This window comes from Salmo salar, chromosome 14 (genome assembly GCF_965601325.2).
Source record: "Salmo salar chromosome 14, fSalSal1, whole genome shotgun sequence".
Lineage (NCBI taxonomy): Eukaryota > Metazoa > Chordata > Actinopteri > Salmoniformes > Salmonidae > Salmo > Salmo salar.
The window spans coordinates 35,635,001-35,659,495 of record NC_138304.1 but is presented as its reverse complement, the minus strand read 5'-3'; the positions used below and the strand labels follow the sequence as shown (position 1 = coordinate 35,659,495).

General features: G+C 42.6%; 2 protein-coding genes across 3 annotated transcripts in view; both read left to right on the top strand.

Annotated features, from left to right (window-relative positions):
- Nucleotides 1-2,071: 2,071 nt before the first annotated feature.
- On the top strand, nucleotides 2,072-5,449 carry LOC106569306 (B-cell lymphoma/leukemia 10). Its single transcript, XM_014140522.2, has 3 exons — nucleotides 2,072-2,378; nucleotides 3,663-3,951; nucleotides 4,158-5,449. Exons 1-3 carry the CDS (start codon nucleotides 2,328-2,330, stop codon nucleotides 4,604-4,606), a joined length of 789 nt encoding a protein of 262 aa, XP_013995997.1. The 5' UTR covers nucleotides 2,072-2,327; the 3' UTR covers nucleotides 4,607-5,449.
- Nucleotides 5,450-13,892: 8,443 nt separating this feature from the next.
- Nucleotides 13,893-24,495, top strand: part of LOC106569307 (afadin- and alpha-actinin-binding protein) — a 28,262-nt gene continuing 17,659 nt past the window's right edge. For both annotated transcript variants that reach the window (XM_014140524.3, XM_014140523.3), the window contains exons 1-8: nucleotides 13,893-14,126; nucleotides 22,159-22,275; nucleotides 22,439-22,611; nucleotides 22,851-23,063; nucleotides 23,343-23,453; nucleotides 23,692-23,827; nucleotides 24,001-24,076; nucleotides 24,203-24,422. In XM_014140524.3, coding sequence (XP_013995999.2) covers nucleotides 22,233-22,275; nucleotides 22,439-22,611; nucleotides 22,851-23,063; nucleotides 23,343-23,453; nucleotides 23,692-23,827; nucleotides 24,001-24,076; nucleotides 24,203-24,422 — 972 coding nt within the window. In that variant the 5' untranslated portion in view covers nucleotides 13,893-14,126; nucleotides 22,159-22,232. The remainder of the gene's footprint in view (nucleotides 14,127-22,158; nucleotides 22,276-22,438; nucleotides 22,612-22,850; nucleotides 23,064-23,342; nucleotides 23,454-23,691; nucleotides 23,828-24,000; nucleotides 24,077-24,202; nucleotides 24,423-24,495) is intronic.

The window sequence follows — 24,495 nt, the reverse complement described above, 5'->3', positions numbered from 1 at the left end:
AGGGAAAATGCTCATCTTCGATGACTACCAGCACGCTGGATAATTTTGCTCTTCACCGGATACTGACTGTTTTTCTGATCCACAACCCTACTTTTCTTTTTGAAGGTTTCTGTAACCAACAGATGCATGGCTGTATTCCCAGTCATGTGACATCCATAGATTAATGCATTTATATCAATTGACTGATTCCCTTATATGAACTGTTGCATTTATATTTTTGGTCAGTGTAGAATAAACCTACCGGTACTTGCCCCAGTGGCACTGATATGATAGCTTACAGTGAGGGAAAAAAGTATTTGATCCCGTGCTGATTTTGTACATTTGCCCACTGACAAAGAAATGATCAGTCTATAATTTTAATGGTAGGTTTATTTGAACTGTGAGAGACAGAATAACAACAAAAAAATTCAGAAAAACACATGTCAAAAATGTTATAAATTGATTTGCATTTTAATGAGGGAAATAAGTATTTGACCCCCTCTCAATCAGAAAGATTTCTGGCTCCCAGGTGTCTTTTATACCTGTATAAAAGACACCTGTCCACAGAAGCAATCAATCAATCAGATTCCAAACTCTCCACCATGGCCAAGACCAAAGAGCTCTCCAAGGATGTCAGGGACAAGATTGTAGACCTACACACGGCTGGAATGGGCTACAAGACCATCACCAAGCAGCTTGGTGAGAAGGTGACAACAGTTGGTGCGATTATTCGCAAATGGAAGAAACACAAAAGAACTGTCAATCTCCCTCGGCCTGGGGCTCCATGCAAGATCTCACCTCGTGGAGTTGCAATGATAATGAGAACGGTGAGGAATCAGCCCAGAACTACATGGGAGGATCTTGTCAATTATCTCAAGGCAGCTTGGACCATAGCCACCAAGAAAACAATTGGTAACACACTACGCCATGAAGGACTGAAATCCTGCAGCGCCCGCAAGGTCACTCTGCTCAAGAAAGCACATATACATGCCCGTCTGAAGTTTGCCAATGAACATCTGAATGATTCAGAGGACAACTGGGTGAAAGTGTTGTGGTCAGATGAGACCAAAATGGAGCTCTTTGGCATCAACTCAACTCGCCATGTTTGGAGGAGGAGGAATGCTGCCTATGACCCCAAGAACACCATCCCCACCGTCAAACATGGAGGTGGAAACATTATGCTTTGCGGGTGTTTTTCTGCTAAGGGGACACGACAACTTCACCGCATCAAAGGGACGATGGACGGGGCCATGTACCGTCAAATCTTGGGTGAGAACCTCCTTCCCTCAGCCAGGGCATTGAAAATGGGTCGTGGATGGGTATTCCAGCATGACAATGACCCAAAACACACGGCCAAGGCAACAAAGGAGTGGCTCAAGAAGAAGCACATTAAGGTCCTGGAGTGGCCCAGCCAGTCTCCAGACCTAAATCCCATAGAAAATATGTGGAGGGAGCTGAAGGTTCAAGTTGCCAAACGTCAGCCTCGAAACCTGCAAAGAGGAGTGGGACAAAATCCCTCCTGAGATGTGTGCAAACCTGGTGGCCAACTACAAGAAACGTCTGACCTCTGTGATTGCCAACAAGGGTTTTGCCACCAAGTACTAAGTCATGTTTTGCAGAGGGGTCAAATACTTATTTCCCTCATTAAAATGCAAATCAATTTATAACATTTTTTACATGTGTTTTTCTGGATTATTTTGTTGTTATTCTGTCTCTCACTGTTCAAATAAACCTACCATTAAAATTATAGACTGATCATTTATTTGTCAGTGGGCAAACGTACAAAATCAGCAGGGGATCAAATACTTTTTTTCCTCACTGTATTGTTTAGTGTTATAGCCCCATCCCAAGGTCTCTTTATGAAAGAACATTCCATTTATTTATTTTTTGCAAATGTTTAGTAAAAAATATAATGGTAATTAAATAATTAATTAAATTGAACCGCACATACATTTTTATGGTAATTACATTACATTATTTGAACACTGGAATATGTGTTTTATCACCAGGGGAATTAACTGTGGTGGTGTACAAGTAGCGTTAATGAATGAAAAGCACTCACTCATCGTTCACTTGCCCGCACATGATCTGGGTAAACCCGTTCATGGAATCAGGAAGTAATAATTTGCAGCGGTTCCCCTGATGAGAAACTTTCGTGTACTGGGGCAGTCTAGAAGCTTTTGTTTTGTATCCGCAAATATAGGCTATTAGAGTTACACACTAGAAAATATAATATTCGTGGACGAGAGCCTATCTTTTGGTGAATGTCTTTTTAGTGTGCCTTTTTATTCTCTGAAAGTACGCGGAAGACTTGAATTTGACACCTTGGCTTAGGTAGGGTAAATAGAATGGATGTTCCTCACCTGACAGAAGATGAAATGGCAGATATTAAAAAGGAGGTAAGTTGCCTATTTGTCTGACTAACAATTCAACTGTCAGGGAGTCTGTTTTACAATAATGATTTGCCAGAATGTTGTTAACTTATAGAGGTGGGAACTTTAAATGTAGAAATGCGCAAAATGAAGAAGTGAAAGTAACCAATTTATGCCGCACCCTAGCAGGGCCGACCAAACCAGGGCACTAGGGGGACCCAGAGTCCAAATATTTTAATGTTTTATTTTATTTATTTTTAGGAAGTCAGTCAGGGTCTCAACTTAATGTTGAGAGATATCATATTAGAACACACAACATGCAATTTCGAAATGTGGTAGTTCATAAGAAATACAGTCAAATCAATTAGCCCACGTCAGCTAACATGTTACAGATTGCTAGGTAAGTTAGTGTAGCCATCCCTCTAAACCTTGTAGTAATCATGGCCAAATTACTGACTGGCCCTGACCTCCAGTGGGCCTCCATAGATTTTGTTAGTCACTCTCACTCTCACTAGTTTAGGGCCCCCAAAGCCTTCCCACTGGGCACAGATGTCAGTTCAATGTCTAGATTTGATTTACATTTGGTTGAGTTGTCAACTAACATGAATTCAGTGTGAAATCAACAAAAAATGTCACCATGTCATTGGATTTAGATGAAAAGTTGGGTGAAGAAAAGACCATTTCAAATCCAATCAGTTTTCCACGATGATTCAACATCTTCACATATATCTTTTTGGTTGAAATTACGTGAAAACAACAGTGGTGAATGTTTTAATACTTATTTAATACTGGTAATCAGAATGTGTTCTTAGGTGTCAAGTTATATGGCTACGATTGGATAATGTTTGAAGTGTAATTACTTTCCAAAAAGTATTATTTCAAGACCCTAAAAAAAGCTATTGTTTACCTTTTTATAATTCAAAATAAACAATGTATAGTTGTCCGGCCCGTGGCCCACAACTCAGATTATGTACGAAGCCCAAACGTTTGAGCACTCATGCTCTATAGGCTACCAATTTTTACAGTAGCCTATATGTGTGTATAGTGTAAATAAAGTTGAGCAATGATGTGATGTGCATATTATACCTAACCCCTTTCTCATAATGATCAACAAAGGCATACCCTTCCTCTAAGTATTCTTTGTCCAGACATGTTTACCTGTCCTTCAGTACAGTTACAGTATTGCCATCAGCAGCACCCTGGTCACACATTAACAAATGATGTCCCTATATAACATACAGATTGTCCAGAACCCAACCCTCAACACAACCCAAAACACCCACAGTTTCCATCTTGCTCATCTCTGTCCAGGTCCTAACGAGGCTGCGACCGTACCTCTGTGACAAGATCCGGGTCGACCGCCATTTTGACTACCTGCGCTCGCGCAAGATCCTTACGCGGGACGACACAGAGGAGATCAGCTGCAGGAGCACGCAGAGTAAACGGACGGGCATGCTGCTGGACTACCTGGCTGAGAACCCTCGGGGGCTGGATGCCCTGGTCGAGTCCATCCAGCAAGGACGTACCCTCAACTTCATCATCACCAAGATCACTGATGAGGTGCAGAAAGTGAAGAACGAGAGGATAGAGGCTCTCAGAGGTACGTTGTGTGTCTGTGTGTTGTTTTTTATTCTTTGTTTGAATTCATATAATGAAAGTACTGCAGTGAACCACACTTGAGTGACGAGTAATCTTGCATGAGACCTGAATATTTGTGTTAGCTCCCTAAGCTAATAGGCTTTAGCTCAGTGTGCTAACAACGTCTTAGTATCATTATCATGACCATCTCCCTTTGGACCTCTACAGCAGGGGCATCCAGTTCCTCCTCGGGCTTCCTGCCAACCCAGGACACATCCAGGGCCACTAAAGACCTGTCCAGGACGCTGTCATATGAGACCAACCTGGCATCCACCATGCCGTACAACGGAGAAGGGAGCCCATCCACCTCTGACGCCCTAAGATCCCTCAACCTGCCCGCTGCCTCCAGCCAAGGGAAGGAGGTGTCATCATCCATGGGAGGGGATAGCATGGTTGTGTCTTCATCCCAGGCCTCGTCCAAACTGCCCAGGCCTGGAGAACCAGGGGCTCCAAACCTGCCACAGGAGGCCTTATCTAACATGGATGCTGGACCACACGGGAGCACAGCGATCAGCGGAGGGGACGCCAACTTCCAGCCCCTGAGGTCACGCTCCATCACCCCCACTTCCACATCATACAGGGACCTCTCGCCTAGGCCCCCACCAAAATCTTACTGAGGACCGCCCCTTGCCCTGGAATGTCTCCCACATCATTACTCATCACAAACATTCCCACTTCAATTTTATTGTTTGTACCAGTTTGTGTTTTCTTAAGGGTTTTAGTTGAGTGATACATCAAACAAATAGCAACTCGTAAAGTATATTCCATGCCTCACATTATACTCTGGGTTATTAGAAAGCTGGACAAGCTTATTTTGAATTCAGTGAAGAACCATACAAGTAACTACTTACTAATCATGTCTCAATCATAAGCTGTACCTTCATGAATTTTACTCTGCTCCTATCAAGTCATCTTTCATAAGATGCCCCTTACCCACAGGAAGACGGATTGAGATAGAGATACACTTTATTCTGAACTTGGACTAAAGTCGTAGGTCATCATTCTCCATCAACACTACTGCTCATCTCCTTTCCTATGAATTATGGGGGTGTGAGTTCTTCATGAGACTGGCATCAACATGCCACACCATGGCAGCTACAGTAGAGATGTTTCCTTGTAAGGAGCCCAGAGCATCAGAAGACAACTTCTCTGTATTGACACAGCACTGGAATAAATGGTTCTGCATATGCTTTAAGGCACACAAACTGTAGTCACAAACTTTGGTAGACCTACACTGAAATGGTTAATGTTTTTACTCTAGAGTATCGTTATACTATAGATACATTTTCTTATTGTGAAAAGGCATGAATGTGTAATGTGGTACAACAGTGTTACTTATTATCAAAAACTGAACTTTAATAACTGCTATTTTGATAATTGATGTACCAGTACTTTTTATATTTCAGATCTTGAAAATGTAGGCCTTCTATCAATAAATCAAAGGAATATGAGACACAGGAGACATTTCCTGTAAAATGTGACATTCATTAATGTTTGTTGAAGATGGCTCACAGAAATACATTCTATCCTTATTTTCTGAAGTTTCATTATGATTTTATGACAATTAGATTAGGCAATTACATGCAAGAAACTTAAGCTGATCAGTAACATAAGCCTACTGTATTAGAGAACGTTTATGTTTTGGGAAAACAGGTAAACCTCAGAATGCCGCTCGAGAACGACAGTCACAGTGATTGAGTGTCTCCTTCCCTGTTCTGTTCAATGTTGACAGAAGAAATTCGATTTTTCACATGTTAAACAAGCTGCTCTGTATAGCGTGGGCAGGTGCTTCTCTGGACTACAGGTAAGTAATAAACCGTCGCCATTCCAATTATGTAATAATAAATTGAGTAGGCATAACCTATCAAAGTGTTACGATGATGAAGATGTTGTTTATTTATTATTACAGCTGCTTCCCCAATCAAAAGCCCTGTATTAACACTGAGGTTGGTGCTAAACTAAAGGATAGGGCTATGTAAACAGGGCTATCGCAGACAACCCCGAGGCTACGGCTCAAGACAGGAACAAGTACAAGAAGTACCACTATGACCTCCGCAGAGTCATCAAATGAGCAAAAGGACAATATAGAAATAAGTTGGAATCATATTACACAGGCTCAAATTAAATTGTATTAGTCGCATACACATATTTAGCAGATGTTATTTCTGTCACACCCTGATCTGTTTCACCTGTCTTTGTGCTTGTCTCCACCCCCCTCCAGGTGTCGCCCATTATCCCCAGGGTATTTATTACCTGTGTTCTCTGTCTGTTGTCAGTTTGTGTTGTTCGTCAAGCTTATCAGCGGTTTTCCCCTTGCTCCTGTCTGTTTCTAGTTCCTGTTTTCTAGTTTTCCCGGTTTTGACCTTTTTGCCTGCCCTGATCCTGAGTATGCCTGCCGTTTCTGTACCTTGTCACACCACCCTGAATTATTGACCTCTGCCTGCCCTGACCCCGACACTGCCTGCCGTTCTGTACCTTTTGCACTCTTTTGTGTTGCAAAATGCTTGTGTTCCTAGCTCCAACTGTGTAGTAATATCTAACAATACACAACAATACACACAAATCTAAAAAGTAAAAGAATGGGATTAAGTAATATAGAAATATTAGGAGTAATATCGGAGTCCGGAGTATAAAAAACCTATATACAGTACCAGTCAAAAGTTTGGACACACCTACTCATTCAAGGGTTTTTCTTAATTTTTACTATTTTTAATTGTAGAATAATAGTGAAGACATCAAAACTATGAAAAAACAGTGTTAAACAACACTGCTCCAAAAATTTGAGATTCTTCCAAGTAATCACCCTTTGCCTTGATGACAGCTTTGCACACTTTGGCATTCTTTCAACCAGCTTTATTATGTATGCGGCACCGGAGAAGATGGCTGACGTCCTCCTAAACGATTGTGTTTTTATGTTTGTTTTTTTGCGTTGTTTGTAACTTTTTTTCAAACTTATTTTGTACATAATCTTGCAGCTACCGTCTCTTATGACCGAAAATAACTTCTGGACATCAGAACAGCGGTTACTCACCACGAACTGGCAGAAGCTTTTTTCTTCTTTAATGAGTCCGATGAGCCCGACGTGATCGACATACTGCTTTCCCAGGAACAGGCCCAAATCCCCGTCATTTGCGTGAAGAGACGACAAAGGAAAAAGAGGACGGAAGTCGGGCTGCCTTCTGAGAATTTGTTGGCGATCGAATAAACCCCCCATGCCTTCTGTTCTTCTAGCTAACATGCAATCATTGGAAAATAAAATCGACGACCTACGAGGAAGATTAAACTACCAACGGGACATTAAAAATTGTAATATCTAATGCTTCATGGAGTCGTGGCTGAACGACGACATTATCAACATACAGCTGGCTGGTTATATGCTGTATCGGCAGGATAGAACAGCGGAGTCTGGTAAGACAAGGGGTGGAGGACTATGCATATATGTAAACAACAGCTGGTGCACGATATCTAAGGAAGTCTCGAGGTTTTGCTCGCCTGGGGTAGAGTATCTCATGATAAGCTGTCGACCACACTATCTACCAAGAGAGTTTTCATCTGTATTTTTTGTAGCTGTCTACATACCACCACAGATCGATGCTGGCACTAATACCGCACTCAATGAGCTGTATTCCGCCATAAGCAAACAGGAAAAAGCTCACCCAGAGGCGGCACTCATAGTGGCCGGGGACTTAATGCAGGGAAACTTAAATCTGTTTAAGCAAATTTCTATCAGCATGTTAAATGTGCAACCAGAGGGGAAAAAACTCTAGACCACCTTTACTCCACACACAGAGACGCATACAAAGCTCTCCCTTGTCCTCCATTTGGCAAATCCGGACATAATTCTATCCTCCTGATTAAAGCAGGAAGCACCAGTGACTCAGTCAATAAAAAAGTGGTCAGATGAAGCAGATGCTAAGCTACAGGAATGTTTTGCTAGCACAGACTGGAATATGTTCCCGGGATTCTTCCTATGGCATTGAGGAGTACACCACATCAGTCAATGGCTTCATCAATAAGTGCATCGAGGACATCATCTCCACAGTGACCGTACGTACATACCCCAACCAGAAGCCAAGGATTACAGGCAACATCCGCACTGAGCTAAAGGCTAGAGCTGCCGCTTTCAAGGAGCGGGACTCTAACCCGGAAGCTTATAAGAAATCCCGCTATGCCCGCCGACGAACCATCAAACAGGCAAAGTGTCAATACAGGACTAAGATCGAATCATACCGCACCAGCTCCGATGCTCGTCGGATGTGGCAGGGCTTGCAAACCATTACATACTACAAAGGGAAGCACAGCCGAGAGCTGCCCAGTGACACGAGCCTACCAGATGAGCTAAACTACTTCTATGCTTGCTTCGAGGCAAATAACACTGAAACATGCATGAGAGTACCAGCTGTTCCGGACGACTGTGTGATCACGCTCTTCGCAGCTGATGTGAGTAAGACCTTTTAACAGGTCAACATTCACAAGGCCGCAGGGCCAAACGGATTACCAGGACCTGTACTGCAAACATGCGCTGACCAACTAGCAAGTGTCTTCACTGACATTTTCAACCTCTCCCTCTCCGAGTCTGTAATACCAACATGTTTTAAGCAGACCACCACAGGCCCTGTGCCCAAGAACATTAAGGTAACCTGCCTAAATGACTACCGACCCGTAGCACTCAAGTCTGTAGCCATGAACTGCTTTGAAAGGCTGGTCATGGCTCACATCAACAGTATTATCCCAGAAACCCTAGACCCACTCCAATTTGCATACCGCCATAACAGATCCACAGATGATGCAATCTCTATTGCACTCCACACTGCCCTTTCCCACCTGGACAAAAGGAACACTTATGTGAGAATGCTGTTCATGACTAAAGCTCAGTGTTCAACACCATTGTCCCGTCCAAGCTATTCACCAAGCTGAGGACCCTGGGACTGAGCACTTCCCTCTGCAACGATCCTGGACTTCTTGATAGGCCGACCCTAGGTGGTGAGGGTAGGCAACATCACCTCCGCCACGCTGACCCTCAACACAGGGGCCCCACAGGGGTGTGTGCTTATTCCCCTCCTGTACTCCATTGTCAAGTTTGCAGATGACACGACAGTGTTAGGCCTGATCACCGGCGACGATGAGACAGTCTATGCGCTCTTTATTTTTTGCACGGTCTCTATGCACACTCACAGGGCCCTACACACTACACACACTGATACTCCAACACACATACAAAAACTCACGCAATCATTTGCTCACTCACATATAATATCCACATACATTTATACTGACTCTACACACACCCACTCCCATGCAATCTTCATATGCGCTTCTGCTACTCTGTTTATCATATATCCTGATGCCTAGTCACCTTACTCCTATACATATCTACCTCTATTGATCCAGTATGCCTGTTCATTGTAAATATGGTACTGGAACTGACCTTGTATATAGTATGCTTACTTACTTTATCCTGTTCTTCTTATTCTTATTTTTTTATCTTGTGTGTTTTTGTTCTACCTTGTTATTTTTAGTACTACATTGTTATTGATTACTGCATTGTTGGGGTTAAAGCTTGCAAGAAAGGCATTTTACTGTACTTGTGCATGTGACATAGAAAATTCTAACTTAAAACTGTGAAGCAATAAAGTGGGATTTCACTATTATGGAAGTTCCTAGAGCATGTATAAAATATTTAAAAAAAATCTAATATAATCTGAAATGGTTTGTGTTATGCAGAATTATTTTATGTATCTATTACCTGTTTGTTTTCCTCAGCGTCTTTTGGATTGAGTAACGAGATGATGGAGACCTTCAAAGAGGAAAACCTGATGGTGTTTAAACACCTCTTCTTGAAAGAACATAAGGACCAGCCTGTGGACTGATATGCCATGTACACCAAAACAGATGTATATGACCACCTCTATTGCATCCTCGATAGCGTAATGTAGACTTCAATTTACCTAAAGTCAGTGAAGTATTTCCCACTGTTCGTTGACTGCCAGTGTAGATTAATTGTCTTCTGCAGATTACAGTGCAGTATTTAAAGCATACTGTAGTTTATTCACCAATGTGTCATCTACATCAATTACACAGTCATGTGGGACCTATCAAACAGTGGAGCAAGGTGTTGTTTATAGTGTTGTTTATAGTGAAACTGTAATATATGCACCCAGAGGCAGTTTGGAACTCCATGGTGAGTGTTGCAACCGAGGACAGAATTCAGCACTCGGCAGTCCCAATCTGTGAGTTTGTGTGGCCTATCACTTCACAGCTGAGCTGCTGTTGCTCCTAGATGTTTCCATTTCAGAATAACAGCACTTACAGTTTACAGGGGCAGCTCTAGCAGAGCAGAAATTAAACGAACACAACATAGTACGTTTCCTCATTTGCATCACCTAAAACAAATCTGGCCAAGAACATGTTTGTATATGTTGAGTTGAGTTTATTTTTTATTTATTTTTATTTTTACAGGGACAGTGCACATTAAACAACATTTCATGTGAAAGTGCCGATTTTAGCCAGCCGGCTAATTTTCAACCGCAGTCCCTGGGCAGGTTATTAAAAGCAATTACAATACAGACAATCAATGAGCAGTGAGCACACACAGAGCTACGTAGGTGTCACGTCTTGGCCAGTATAAGGGTTAATTGTCATTTTAGTTTGGTCAGGACATGGCAGAGGGTATTTGTTTTATGTGGTTCAGGGTGGTGTGTTAGGTAGGAGGGCGTTTGATTTATTATTTCCGGGTTTTGCGTTATGGTCTATGTTGATGTATTTCTATGTGTAGTCTGGTTGATCTATTTCTATGTTGAGTTAATTGGGGTGGACTTCCAATTGAAGGCAGCTGAGTAGTGTTGCCTTTGATTGGAAGTCCTATATTAGTTGGGTGTGTTTGTCTGTGTATTTGTGGGAGATTGTTCTGTGTTTAGCCTTGTCAGACTGTCTGTTGATCGTTCGCGTGTTTGTTATTTTTGTACGTTCATTCTGAGTTAATAAACGTCAAGATGAGCTTACACATACCTGCTGCGTTTTGGTCCTCCATTACCAACGACAATCGTGACAGTAGGACAAGCAATGGACATAGCATGCAGACAGAGCAACACAGGACAAGCAATAGACATAGCATGCAGACAGAACAACATAGCACAAAAAGCAACAAGACAAAATCCATAAAAGCAACAAAGTGTTTCCACACCTCACAAGCTACAGACAACATGGAAAGCGGCAATACACAGCTAGGGATTATGTTCACAAATCTGATTGACCTTTAGCTATGTCTTCATGTTTTTTGTGAAAGTGTGATAGATGGTGCAGTTACGTGTGTCTGATGGCAGTGTGTTCCAGACATGGGAAGCTCTCAGTGAGAAAGCAGATTGACTAAAGGTGCTTTTCCTTAAGGGAACTATACAGTCACCTCTCATGGCAGACCTTGTGGAGCTGCTGCCATATGTTTGGGTTTTCTGTTTAACAAAAGTCCTGAGTGGATGGGGAGCCAGGCCATTTAGGATCTTGAATACAAGACATGTGTCGGTGTATTGCACAAGATTTTCCCAACTCAGGAGCTCATGCTTTCTGAGGATGTAACAGTGATGATGGCTATTGGGCTTCCTATCAAGCACTTTGAGACAGTTTGTAGACAGACTGAATGGGTTGAAATCAAGCAGTATGTTAAGTAGGGGAGTATCAAAGATTTGAAGTACAGTTTTGCTACCTCTGTAGTCAAACAATTTCGTATAAATCGGAAATTAGCTAGGTTGAATTTGGTTACCGTGATTTCCGGACTATAAGCCGCTACTTCTTTCCCACGTTTGAACCTCGTGGCTTAAACAATGACGCGGCTAATATATGGATTTTTCCCGCTTTCAAAAAAAATAAAAAAATAAAACACATTCTGTGACGTGCTCAGTTTTTTGGCGGCATGAAGCTTTCATTAGACCAATGAAATTGCCGAACGGGTTAAGGTCAAACAACTTTTTTGTTTACTGTTTAGATTAAATCGAGCGCGCTCAAACTTCCCATCATTCTGATTACGGTAATCATTTTGTCACCCTCATCATGGCAAAGACACGGAGAAATGCATATGATGCAGCTTTCAAGTTGAAGGCGATTGATCTGGCTGTTGGAAAAGGAAATAGAGCTGCTGCACGGGAGCTTGGTCTGGAGCAATGACTTTCTTGGTAGGCTACTGTTTACTGCTAATTTTTTATTTTTTGTTACAAGCCGTGTTTCGTTAAAGCCTATTTATTTTTGTTACAAGCCGTGTTTCGTTAAAGCCTGTGTAAAGTTCATTTGTTTCAATGTACCGGTAGGCACCTGCGGCTTATAGACATGTGCGGCTTATTTATGTTCAAAATAATATTTTTTTTTAAATTCAGTGGGTGCGGCTTATATTCAGGTGCGCTCAATAGTCCGGAAATTACGGTATTTAAATTACCTTTTTCACCTACTTTTTAAAAGAGAGCTTGGAATCAAGTATGATGCCAAGGTACTTCAAATCTCACTATACACTATTTTCCTATTTTCAGTTCATAAACCTGCAGAACCTGACAGCAGGAAACCATGCATATGAGAAGATAGAGGGGGAGTACACCCCTCGGACCCTCACAGGAATTCTACAGGAAACGCAGCATCTCTCCTGGCAACTACATCTTTGATATAGACCGATATGTCGACAAAGGTACAAGAGCGCACCATTTCATGAATTTGTATTTTTTTGTGATAGCCTCACGTGTTCTGAACGAGAGGATAATAATATGGTTTAGATAGCTTTAAAAAATAATAAAAAATAAAAATAAAATATATATATATATATATATATATATATATATATATATATATATATATATATATGGTAAAGGGAGAAGAATCTGGAGTTTTAATATATGCACGCACATTGACTGCGTGCATATACTACAGTTGGCACTATGCATTCGGGCAGGTAGGGTTCTCTTGGCATCCGCCAAACCCAGATTGATCACTCGGACTCCCAGATGGTGAAGCGGGATTCATCACTCCAGAGAAGGTGTTTCCACTGCTCCAGAGTCTTTACACCACTTCAGCCGACGCTTGGCATTGTGCATGGTGATCTTAGGCTTGTGTGCGGCTACTCGGCCATGGAAACCCATTTCTTGAAGCTCTCGACAAACAGTTATTGTGCTGACGTTGCTTCCAGAGGCAGTTTGGAACTCTGTGGTGAGTGTTGCAACCGAGGACAGAGGATTTATACCGCTACGTGCTTCAGCACTCGGCAGTCCCGTTCTGTGAGTTTGTGTGGCCTACCACTTCGCAGCTGAGCTGTTGTTGCTCCTAGATGTTTCCACTTCACAATAACAGCACTTACAGTTTACCGGGGAAGCTCTAGCAGAACAGAAATTAAATTAACTGACTTGTTGGAAAGATGCTATCCTACGACGGTGCCACGTTGAAAGTCACAGAGCTCTTCAGTAAGGCCATTCTACTGCCAATGTTTGGAGATTGCATGGCTGTGTAATACATTTTATACGCCTGTCAGCAACAGCTGAAATAGCCGAATCCACTAATTTGAAGGGGTGTCCACATACTTTTGTATAGATAATGTATAATCACTCATAGGTAGGATAAATGCACCTGACAGCATTCCTAATTTGCATAAATGTCCGTAGGACGTCCAACTCTGACGTCACCCCATTGAAGTTGACATTTAAAACGTTAAAGGTAAGGGATTTTATTTTTTTTATTTAACCTTTATTTTACTTGGCAAGTCAGTTAAGAACACATTCTTATTTACAATGACGGCCTTATTTACAATGACGGGTTAAGGTTATGGTTAGTGTAGGGGTTAAAGTCAGGGCTTAGGGTAGGGACGTTGGATAAATAGTCCGTCAAAGGAACGACGGTTGTGCACATGATCCAATACAGTGGACTGATACTGGTTGCTTGACAACGCGCCCGCCAATGACGGTGGTGTTTGTTTTGAAGCCAAGAAGAGGAGGTCTTTAAAATAAACCTACCTTGCCAATGTGGGCATTCACTGTTAAGAACTACTTAGTTAGCTAACTATAGCTAGATAGAGACGGATTTCACTTATTTTATTTATTTAACTATTGTAGCCTTCTTGAATAGGCAGGCTAATCAATATAATCCCTCACTCCAAGTCGGACCCAAAATCAAGTGAGTATCCACACTAAATTAACGCCGGCATTCAGCCATGACATGTCCTAACTAGTTAGCTACGAAAATATTTTGCAACGTTTCATCAAAACCTAGCTAGCTACTAGTACTCCAGCAGCTAACTATATATACTGTAGTAGCTTTCTACCTGGCTAGCTAGGTAAACCAGCCAGGTCAACTACGCCAACGGAACAGATTAGCGAACGTTAATAGTAGTTTACAGAGTGAACGTTTAGCTAACGTTAATCAAACTTTAGATAACGTTAACGCCAACTTAATTTGCTAGCTAGTTATCTCGCTAACGTTAAGTGTTTACATGCAAGTGTGAATACGTTTTCAACTGAGCCTCCTGTTTATTGAGCTCACTTGCAGCATCTCAATAACATGATAAAAAAATATATCGTTTGGTGTGTTGATACTAACTTTAGGCTATAACTGTATACTAAACACTAAATGTTTGCTTCTTGTCAGTTGCCTGCTCATATTGAATTCAGATTTATTTTGGGACGTAACGTCGGGAGTCTGAATTGGTTGGACTCCCTAATACAGACTCAATGTTGTGTCAAATCATTGGTTGTGTCCCAAAGCTAAATTCAGATGGAAGCACAATGAGTGGATGTGGCTCTGTAACTCCCCTGTTTTGGTTAAAGTGTGACATAGGGAAAACTTAAATGGGAGTTGGTGTGAGTGCAGATAAGAGACCTATGCAGCCTGGTTAAATGGATAAGGACACCACATAACTACTGCCACTGTGGCTCGATTTACCTTAGACTCCGGTGCTATCACATGCAGCGGTGTGTGGGTAAAATCACTGAGGAAGCCAAGCCAGTATAAAAGCCATATTACAACCTATGTTGTGATACTTGTTTGCTCCCATTCGAACATACATCACCGTGATAAACAATAAGGCATGTAAATAAGTCAGTGGTTGAATAAATTCAACTACATATATGTTTGTTTCATCACAAAACCGGCACGCAACATCTGTTCTGTGAAGTCCACAAAGCAAATATTGCATGTAACAAATAGTTATATACAATGAACAAAAATATAAACACAACATGTAGTGTTGATCCTCGTGAGCTGAAATAAAAGATCCCAGAAATGTTCAATATGCATAAAAAGCTTATTTCTCAAAAAACAATTGCTGAAATTTGTTTACAACCCTGTTAGTTAGAATTTCTACTTTGCCAAGATAATCATCCACCGGACAGGTGTGGCATGATCATTACAGTTTCACCTTGTGCTGGGGACAATTAAAGGCTACCCTAAAATGTGCAGTTTTGTCATACAACACAATGCCACAGAAGTCTCAAGTTTTGAGGGAGAGTGCAATTGGCGTGCTGACTGCAGGAATGTCCACCAGAGCTGTTACCAGAGAATTTAATGTTCTCTACCATAAGCCGCCTCAACGTCGTTTTAAAGAATTTGGCACAGCCTCTGCTATTGGGCCCCCGAGTGACGCAGTGGTCTAAGGCACTGCATCTGTGTCCCTGGTTCGAATCCAGGCTGTATCACATCCGGCCGTGATTGGGAGTCCCTTAGGGCGGAGGACAATTTGCCCGGCGTCGTCCGGGTTTCAATGAAATTGTTCTTAAAAATAATTCAGCACCATTTCAACTTTAAACCTTTAAACATTATCAAATCAACCAGGTTATATATGCTTAGTTTAATACACTGAAAACAAATTTGGAGACCAAAAACAATTCAGTCCAATGTTGCTAAATATCATGTGGCTGTCCATGGCACTGATTTCTGTGTGTGCATGCCTACTTGTAAACTAGTTGAACGCCAATGCCATCCTCTCTCATGCTGGCAAAACGGATTATGGCTCTGTAATACAGTACACTTTTTTTCGTTTTTGTAATCATAGGCTAGCTAAAATGCTGGTTAGCCTAGGATATCAACACAAGCAGACCTGAAACTAAAATTACGTTTTCCTTTGGATTTGATTGGTGTGAAGCCATATACAAACTGGGGGGGGGGGGGGGGTTTGCTGCACCCGGACAACCCACAGTTGAGCTCAGCTCAATGCTGATTCTTTTATTTTTAAAAATGTATCAAGGGAAGCCAAATGCTTGCTGGCATCAATCAATCAAATTCTACAGCTGCAATGTCACTCTTTTTGTCCAGACAGCATTAGATACATGGGCTACACATACTGAGACAGAGGGGTGCTGTTTCCCTCGTGCGGTTAATTTCTCTGATATTCAGCCACTTGCTAATTGATGGAAAATTATGAAAACACTTATTGGTAAAATATTTGTGAAAGCCTGGGTTTCCCTTGGCATCCACAAATGCATTCCACTGATCACGTGTTGCCCAAGGCTATCAAAACAGTCCGGTCTACTATACTTAAGTCTACAATGGAATGCACACCATGTTTAAACAGAGCACAATAACTGTACCAGGGGCCCATTTTTAAAGTGTAGTTTGTAGAGTGTGGTTCAGCTTGTTGCACCAGGAAAGTCTTAGGATTATATTATAGTCAAAGGGATCTGACCAATGGAAGGATCATACTGAGGCCTACTTGAATAATGTGTCTATTGTTAAAGTTTGAGAAAAAAGAAATCTTATGTTTTATTACATACAGTCGGGAGGAACTATTGGATATAAGAGCAACGTCAACTCACCAACATTACGACCAGGAATACAACTTTACCGAAGCGGATCCTCTGTTTGGTCCACCACCCAGGACAATGGATCGGATCCTAGCCGGCGCCGCAGACAGAGCAGTTTTCTGGTCAGGCTCCGTAGACGGGTACATCACACACCACTCCCGAGCATACTACTCACCGATGCCCAGTCTCTTGACAACAAGGTAGACAAAATCTGAACAAGGGTTGCCTTCCAGAGAGACATCAGAGACTGTAACATTCTTTGTTTCACGGAAACATGGCTCACTCAGGATACGTCATCAGAGTCGGTACAGCCACCCGGTTTCTTCACGCATCGCGCCGACAAACATCTCTCTGGTAAGAAGGGCGGGGGTGTATGCCTTATTATTAACGAGACGTGGTGTGATCATAACAACATACAGGAACTCAAGTCCTTTTGTTCTCCTGACCTAGAATTCCTTACAATCAAATGCCGACCGCATTATCTACCAAGAGAATTCTCTTCGATCATAATCACAGTCGTGTATATCCCCCCCAAGCAGACACATTGACGGCCCTGAAAGAACTTCATTTGTCTCTATGTAAACTGGAAACCACATATCCTGAGGCTGCATTTATTGTAGCTGGGGATATTTTTAACAAGGCTAATCTGAAAACAAGGCTCCCTAAATTTTTATCAGCATATCGAATGCGCAACCGGGCTGGCAAAACCCTGGATCATTGTTATTCTAACTTCCGTGACGCATATAAATTCTCCCCCTCCCTCCTTTCAGAATCTGACCACGACTCCATTTTGTTCCTCCCAGCCTATAGACAGAAACTAAAACAGGAAGTGCCCGTGCTCAGGTCTGTTCAACGCTGGTCCAACAATCGGATTCCACGCTTCAAGATTGCTTCGATCACGTGGACTGGGATATGTTCCGCATAGCGTCGGACAATAACATTGAATTTGGTGAGTTTATTAGCAAGTGCATCGGTGATGTTGTACCCACAGCGTCTATTAAAACATTCCCCAACCAGAAACCGTGGATTGATGGCAGCGTTCGCGCAAAACTGAAAGTGCAAACCACTGCTTTTAATCAGGGCAAGGTGACCGGAAACATGACCGAATACAAACAGTGTAGCTATTCCCTCCAAGGCAAACAAGTTAAGCGTCAGTATAGAGCAATTGTTTTTTGAGAAATAAGCTTTTTACATGTTTCCGTGAAACAAAGAATGTTACAGTCTCTAACAATGATCCAGGGTTTTGCCAGCCCGGTTGCGCATTCGATATGCTGATAAAAATTTAGGGAGCCTTGTTTTCAGATTAGCCTTGTTAAAAATATCCCTAGCTACAATAAATGCAGCGCTATCGGATCCTAATATAATCCTAAGACTTTCCTGGATCTGACCAATGGAAGGATCATACTGAGGCCTACTTACATAGAGACAAATGATCCAAACTCGTCATTAAGCTCGAGCCCCTGGGTCTCGACCCCGCCCTGTGCAACTGGGTCCTGGACTTCCTGACGGGCCGCCCCCAGGTGGTGAGGGTAGGTAACATCTCCACCCTGAGGGGGAGAATTTATATGCGTCACGGAAGTTAGAATAACAAGGGTTAGGGTTAGGGAGGAAACCATCCCTGTCGCGGACCACGATATCTTGCTCCCAGACAAACTAAACAACTTATTTGCTCGCTTTGAGGACAATACAGTGCCACTGACATGGCCCGCTACCAAAACCTGCGGGCTCTCTTTCACTGCAGCCAACGTGAGTAAAACATTTAAACGTGTTAACCCTCGCAAGGCTGCTGGCCCAGACGGCATCCCCAGCCGTGTCCTCAGAGCATGCGCAGACCAGCTGGCTGGTGTGTTTACGGACATATTCAATCAACCCTTATCCTAGTCTGCTGTCCCCACATGCTTCAAGAGGGCCACCCTTGTTCCTGTTCCCAAGAAAGCTATCTGAGCTAAATGACTACCGCACTGTAGCACTCACTTCCATCATCATGAAGTGCTTTGCGAGACTAGTCAAGGACCATATCACCTCCACCCTACCTGACACCCTGGACCCACTCCAATTTGCTTACCGCCCCAATGGGTCCACAGGCGACGCAATTGCACTGCCCTAACCCATCTGGACGAGGAATACCTATGTAAGAATGCTGTTCATCGACTACAGCTCAGCATTTAACACCATAGTACCCTCCAAACTCGTCATTAAGCTCGAGCCCCTGGGTCTCGACCCCGCCCTGTGCAACTGGGTCCTGGACTTCCTGACGGGCCGCCCCCAGGTGGTGAGGGTAGGTAACATCTCCACCCTGCTGATCCTCAACACTGCAGCCCTACAAGGGTGTGTTCTCAGCCCTCTCCTGTGCTCCCTGGTCACCCATGACTGCGTGGCCATGCACGCCTCCAACTCAATCATCAAGTTTGCAGACGACACTACAGTGATAGGCTTGATTACCAACAACGACAAGACTGCCTACAGGGAGGAGGTGAGGGCCCTCAGAGTGTGGTGTCAGGAAAATAACCTCACACTCAATGTCAACAAAACAAAGGAGATGATCGTGGACTTCAGGAAACAGCAGAGGGAGCAGCCCCTTTTTAAGTCCCTCGGCGTACACATCACAGAAACTGAAATGGTCCACCCACACAGACAGCGTGGTGAAGAAGGCGCAACAGCGCCTCTTCAACCTCAGGAAGCTGAAGAAATTTGGTTTGTCACCAAGAACACTCACAAACTTTTACAGATGCACAATCGAGAGCATCCTGTCGGGCTGTATCACCGCCTGGTACGGCAACTGCTCCGCCCACAACCGTAAGGCTCTCCAGAGGGTAGGGAGTAGAGGTCGATTAATTAGGGCAGATTTTTCAAGTTTTCATAACAATCGGTATTTTTGCACACTGATTAGCCAAATTTAATTTTTTTAATTTATATTTTATTTTTAACACCTTTTATTTAACTAGGCAAGTCAGTTAATTAAGAACACATTCTTATTTTCAATGGCGGCCTAGGAACGGTGGGTAAACTGCCTTGTTCAGGGGCAGAACGACAGATTTTTACTTTGTCAGCTCGGCGATTTTGTTTTTGCAACCTTCCGGTTACTAGTCCAATGCTCTAACCACCTGCCTTACATTGCACTCCACGAGGAGCCTGCGTAGCAGGCTGACTACCTGTTACGCGAGGGCAGCAAGAAGCCAAGGGAAGTTGCTAGCTAGCATTAAACTTATCTTATAAAAAACAATTAATCTTAACATAATCACTAGGTAACTACACATGGTTGATATTACTAGTTCATCTAGCGTGTCCTGCGTTGCATATAATCAATGCGGTGCCTGTTCATTTCTCATCGAATCACAGCTTACTTCGACAAAAGGGTGATGATTTTAACAAGCACATTTGCAAAAAAAGCACTGTCGTTGCACCAATGTACCTAACCATAAACATCAATGCCTTTTCTTTTAAAATCAATACACAAGTATATATTTTTAAACCTGCATTTTTAGTTAGTATTGCCTGCTAACATGGATTTCTTATAACTAGGGAAATTGTCACTTCTCTTGCGTTCCGTACAAGCAGTCCGGGTATATGCAGCAGTTTGGGCCGCGTGGCTCATTGCGAACTGTGTGAAGTCCATTTATTCCTAACAAAGGCTGTAATTAATTTGCCAGAATTGTACATAATTATGACATAACATTGAAGGTTGTACAATGTAACAGCAATATTTAAACTTAGGGATGCCATCCATTAGATAAAATACGGAACGGTTCCGTATTTTACTGAAAGAATAAACGTTTGTTTTCTAAATGATAGTTTCTGGATTCGACCATTTTAATGACCAAAGGCTCATATTTCTGTGTGTTATGTTATAATTAAGTCTATGATTTAATAGAGCAGTCTGAATGAGCGATAGTAGGCTCCAGCAGGCTCGTAAGCATTCATTCAAACAGCACTTTCGTGCATTTGCCAGCAGAATTTTGCAATGCTACAAGCATTGCGCTGTTTGACTTCAAGCCTATCAACTCCCGAGATTAGGCTGGTGTAACCGATGTGAAATGGTTAGCGGGGTGCGCGCTAATAGCGTTTCAAATGTCACTCGCTCTGAGACTTGGAGTAGTTGTTCCCCTTGCTCTGTATGGGTAACGCTGCTTCGAGGGTGGCTGTTTTCGATGTGTTCCTGGTTCAAGCCCAAGTAGGAGCGAGGAGAGGGACTGAAGCTATAGTGTTACACTGGCAATACTAAAGTGCCTATAAGAACATCCAATAGTCAAAGGTATATGAAATACAAATTGTATAGAGAGAAATAGTCCTATAATAACTACAACCTAAAACTTCTTACCTGGGAATATTGAAGACTTTTGTTAAAAGCAACCACCAGCTTTCAAATGTTCTGAGCAAGGAACTTAAACGTTAGCTTTCTTACATGGCACATATTGCACTTTTACTTTCTTCTCCAACACTTTTGTTTTTGCATTATTAAACCAAATTCAACATGTTTCATTATTTGAGGCTAAATTGATTTTATTGATGTATTATATTAAGTTAAAATAAGTGTACATTCAGTATTGTTGTAATTGTCATTATTATAAATAATCGGCCGCTTTAATCGGTATCGGCCTGTTGGTCCTCCAATAATCGGTCAACCTCTGAGGTCTGCACAACGCATCACCGGGGGCAAACTACCTGCCCTCCAGGACACCTACACCACCCGATGTCACAGATCATCAAGAACAACAACCACCCGAGCCACTGCCTGTTCACCCGCTATCATCCAGAAGGCGAGGTCAGTACAGGTGCATCAAAGCGGGGACCGAGAGACTGAAAAACAGCTTCCATCTCAAGGCCATCAGACTGTTAAACAGCCATCACTAACATTGAGTGGCTGCTGTCAACATACGGACTCATCTCTAGCCACTTTAATAATGAAAAATGGATGTAATAAATGTATCACTAGCCACTTTAAACAATGCCACTTTATATGTTTACATACATTACTCATCTCATATGTATATACTGTACTCTATACCATCTTCTGCATCTTGCCTATGCCTTTCGGCCGTTGCTCATTCATATATTTTTATGTACCTATTCTTATTCATTCCTTTACGTGTGTATAAGGTAGTTGTTGTGAAATTGTTAGATATTACTGTATGGTCGGAACTAGAATCACAAGCATTTCGCTACACTCGCATTAACATCTGCTAATATGTGTATGTGACAAATAAAATTTGATTTGAAGTTAACATGCAAACCCTCTTTACTCAAGCTCAAAGTATCACTCTACGACAGTCCAGTGTGACAGCCAAGGCCTGAAAGCCCGTCCCATGCTGGCACGTCACACAGATGACGGTTAATCCTGCGTGGTGTTGAAGAATCGACCCAGATTATCCTGCATTAGACGCTTATGTCATTGGCTTGATGCTCCATTTCAGGATTCTGTTCCAGTGAGGGAAGCCTCCGGTTGCTCTCACAGATGATCTCCCTTTTGTCTTGACGCTGTGTTGGCATGGAAGACTGGTGGACTACAGCAACTATAGAGCCATCAATAGGTAAGTTAATTCAAATGGCATCTCTGGGGGGGAATTGTTTGATTTTTATGGGATGCATTTTTGTTACCTAATTTTAGAACATTTTAAACCTCTTAGTCAGGCAGTCTGAGTCAACTCTTAATGTATCAGTTGGTTGTTCTCTCCATTTCCCTACTGTGTTTAGAAAACCATGAGCTCTCCGACATACCAAGAATGACGATGTCCCCCTCGAGGCATCATAACAACCTTCCTACAATGCACTCCTCCACCATGCCGCTGTCCAAGAGTTCCTACAATGTGTTAAGTGCCTTCTGCACTGAGGACAATGTTCCCCGGTGTATCTCTTACATCAATCAGGTACTGCACCATTGAAATGGCTATTATTTAGGCTACATTTAGAATATCAATACTTTCCCAATACTCTGTGAAAGTAGCATTGTGTAATGTGCTGCTTGCTTGTTTATATAGCCAGGTATCACTATTCTTCTTCACTACTTGATTTGAGTTGTTGTGTATCTGAAGCTTCATTTATCTCATGCACTGAATCCTCTGAGTGCTAACCTATTTGTCTGCCCTCTTTTTGGGGCCTTGTACAGGAGATGGACTCTCTGGGGTTCTCCTCAGCCTGTATTGAGGCCAGCTCACCAGAGGTAAGCGGGGGGCTGAACGCTGTGCCAGCCCTGAACGGCATGTATGAGCTGCTCCAGATGCAGCGCCGCAGCCAACGCAGCCTGCAGGAGCAGGAGGCGGAGAGTCTGAAGCGCTCCAGCGCCCTGGAACACCTGCAGATCACCAACTCCAGACTCAAGGTCAGGCAGTCTTTCCCATACATCGTTTTCCAGACAGGGTGCATATTGTCAATAGAAAGCTAGGTTGGGGCGCCTATAGAATTATAGGAGAAACACTGAGATGGGGTTTACCGCAACAACACTGACACTCATTTTACTATGCTTCCGATGTACAGTACATTGTCCTTGGGTGAAAGGTGCTTGCTTACTGCTTATAGGAGAACTTATAGTCTTAGTCAAGGTGAGCACATACACTAGACTATATGTTGACATTACATGTACATTTGTGTTTGTTCCCAGGATCAGCTGGAGCTCTCTAAAAGAGAGACGTCGGGACTGCATGAGGCAGAGAGGCAGCTGCAACTCAAAATCAAGACTCTGCAGAACTGCCTTAAAACCGAAAAAGATGAGGTAGACTTTGCAATATAATTGTTAATCATTACACTGTATATTTAATGATATTCTTATGTAACTGCAATCATCCATGGGAAATGTAGTTTCAGTGTGTGAGCCTGTCAAACCAGGGTCGTGTTCAGTAGGGCACACCGTAGCAAAGCATTATGCAACGGAAAAAATGTGTTCATGTTGGACAAGTTCAGGTAGTACTTCCCTGTTTCAAAAGGTTTTCTCCCTACTGAACACACCCCAGGTGCAGAAGCTCCAGAGCATCATCGCCAGCAGAGCCTCTCAGTACAGCCATGATGCCAAGAGGAAGGAGAGGGAGAGCACCAAACTCAAAGAACGCCTCAACCAGCTACTGGTGGAAAAGAGGGATAAGAAACTCGGTAGGGGTGCTGGACCATGCTCTCAAGACATAGTTTCCTCCTCCTTATTCCAAAGGTTGTTGGAAATGTGAAAATCTTTGCAACCAAGTATTTAAAAAAAAAAAAAAAAACACCCATAAAAAAACCATGTATGTCTTTATAAAACGTCCCTGATTTTCTTTTATCTCTACTAGCGATTGACGTATTGAACTACTTGGGACGGGCTGATGGGAAGAGAAGCCAATGGAAGACTGGGAAGGTGGAGGCCAGGTAGCAATACTCATCAAACTGAACCATGTCTGTTTTTATGTGCATTCATCAACTCTTGATGCAACAAATCCTACATGGCTTTGGAGAAGCCACTTTTATGGGTGTGTTTATTTGCCATTATTGTAGACATGAGGGGGAGATGTACAAGTCCCTGCTGAGTGACTATGAGATTCGTCATAGACACCTGATGCTGGAGAACGTTGAGCTGAAGAAGGTGCTGCAGCAGATGAAGAGGGAGATGGTGTCTATTCTGAGTCCTAGTCCTAGGAAACCATGCTCCAGCTTCAGAGACCATGTGGAAGACAGCCTAGAACTGAGTACCAGAAGTCCCCTACGTGACAGTACAGTGAGCTCCAAAAGTATTGGGACAGTGACACATTTTAAATAAGAATAGAATGTTTCTAAACTTCTACATTATT

Excerpts from the sequence above, each read along its gene's own strand:
- LOC106569306 (XM_014140522.2), top strand. The coding sequence starts at position 2,328 with ATGGATGTTCCTCACCTGACAGAAGATGAAATGGCAGATATTAAAAAG. Across the intron at positions 2,379-3,662 it reads TGGCAGATATTAAAAAGGAG|GTCCTAACGAGGCTGCGACC; the intron begins GTAAGTTGCCTA and ends ATCTCTGTCCAG. Across the intron at positions 3,952-4,157 it reads GAGGATAGAGGCTCTCAGAG|CAGGGGCATCCAGTTCCTCC; the intron begins GTACGTTGTGTG and ends GGACCTCTACAG.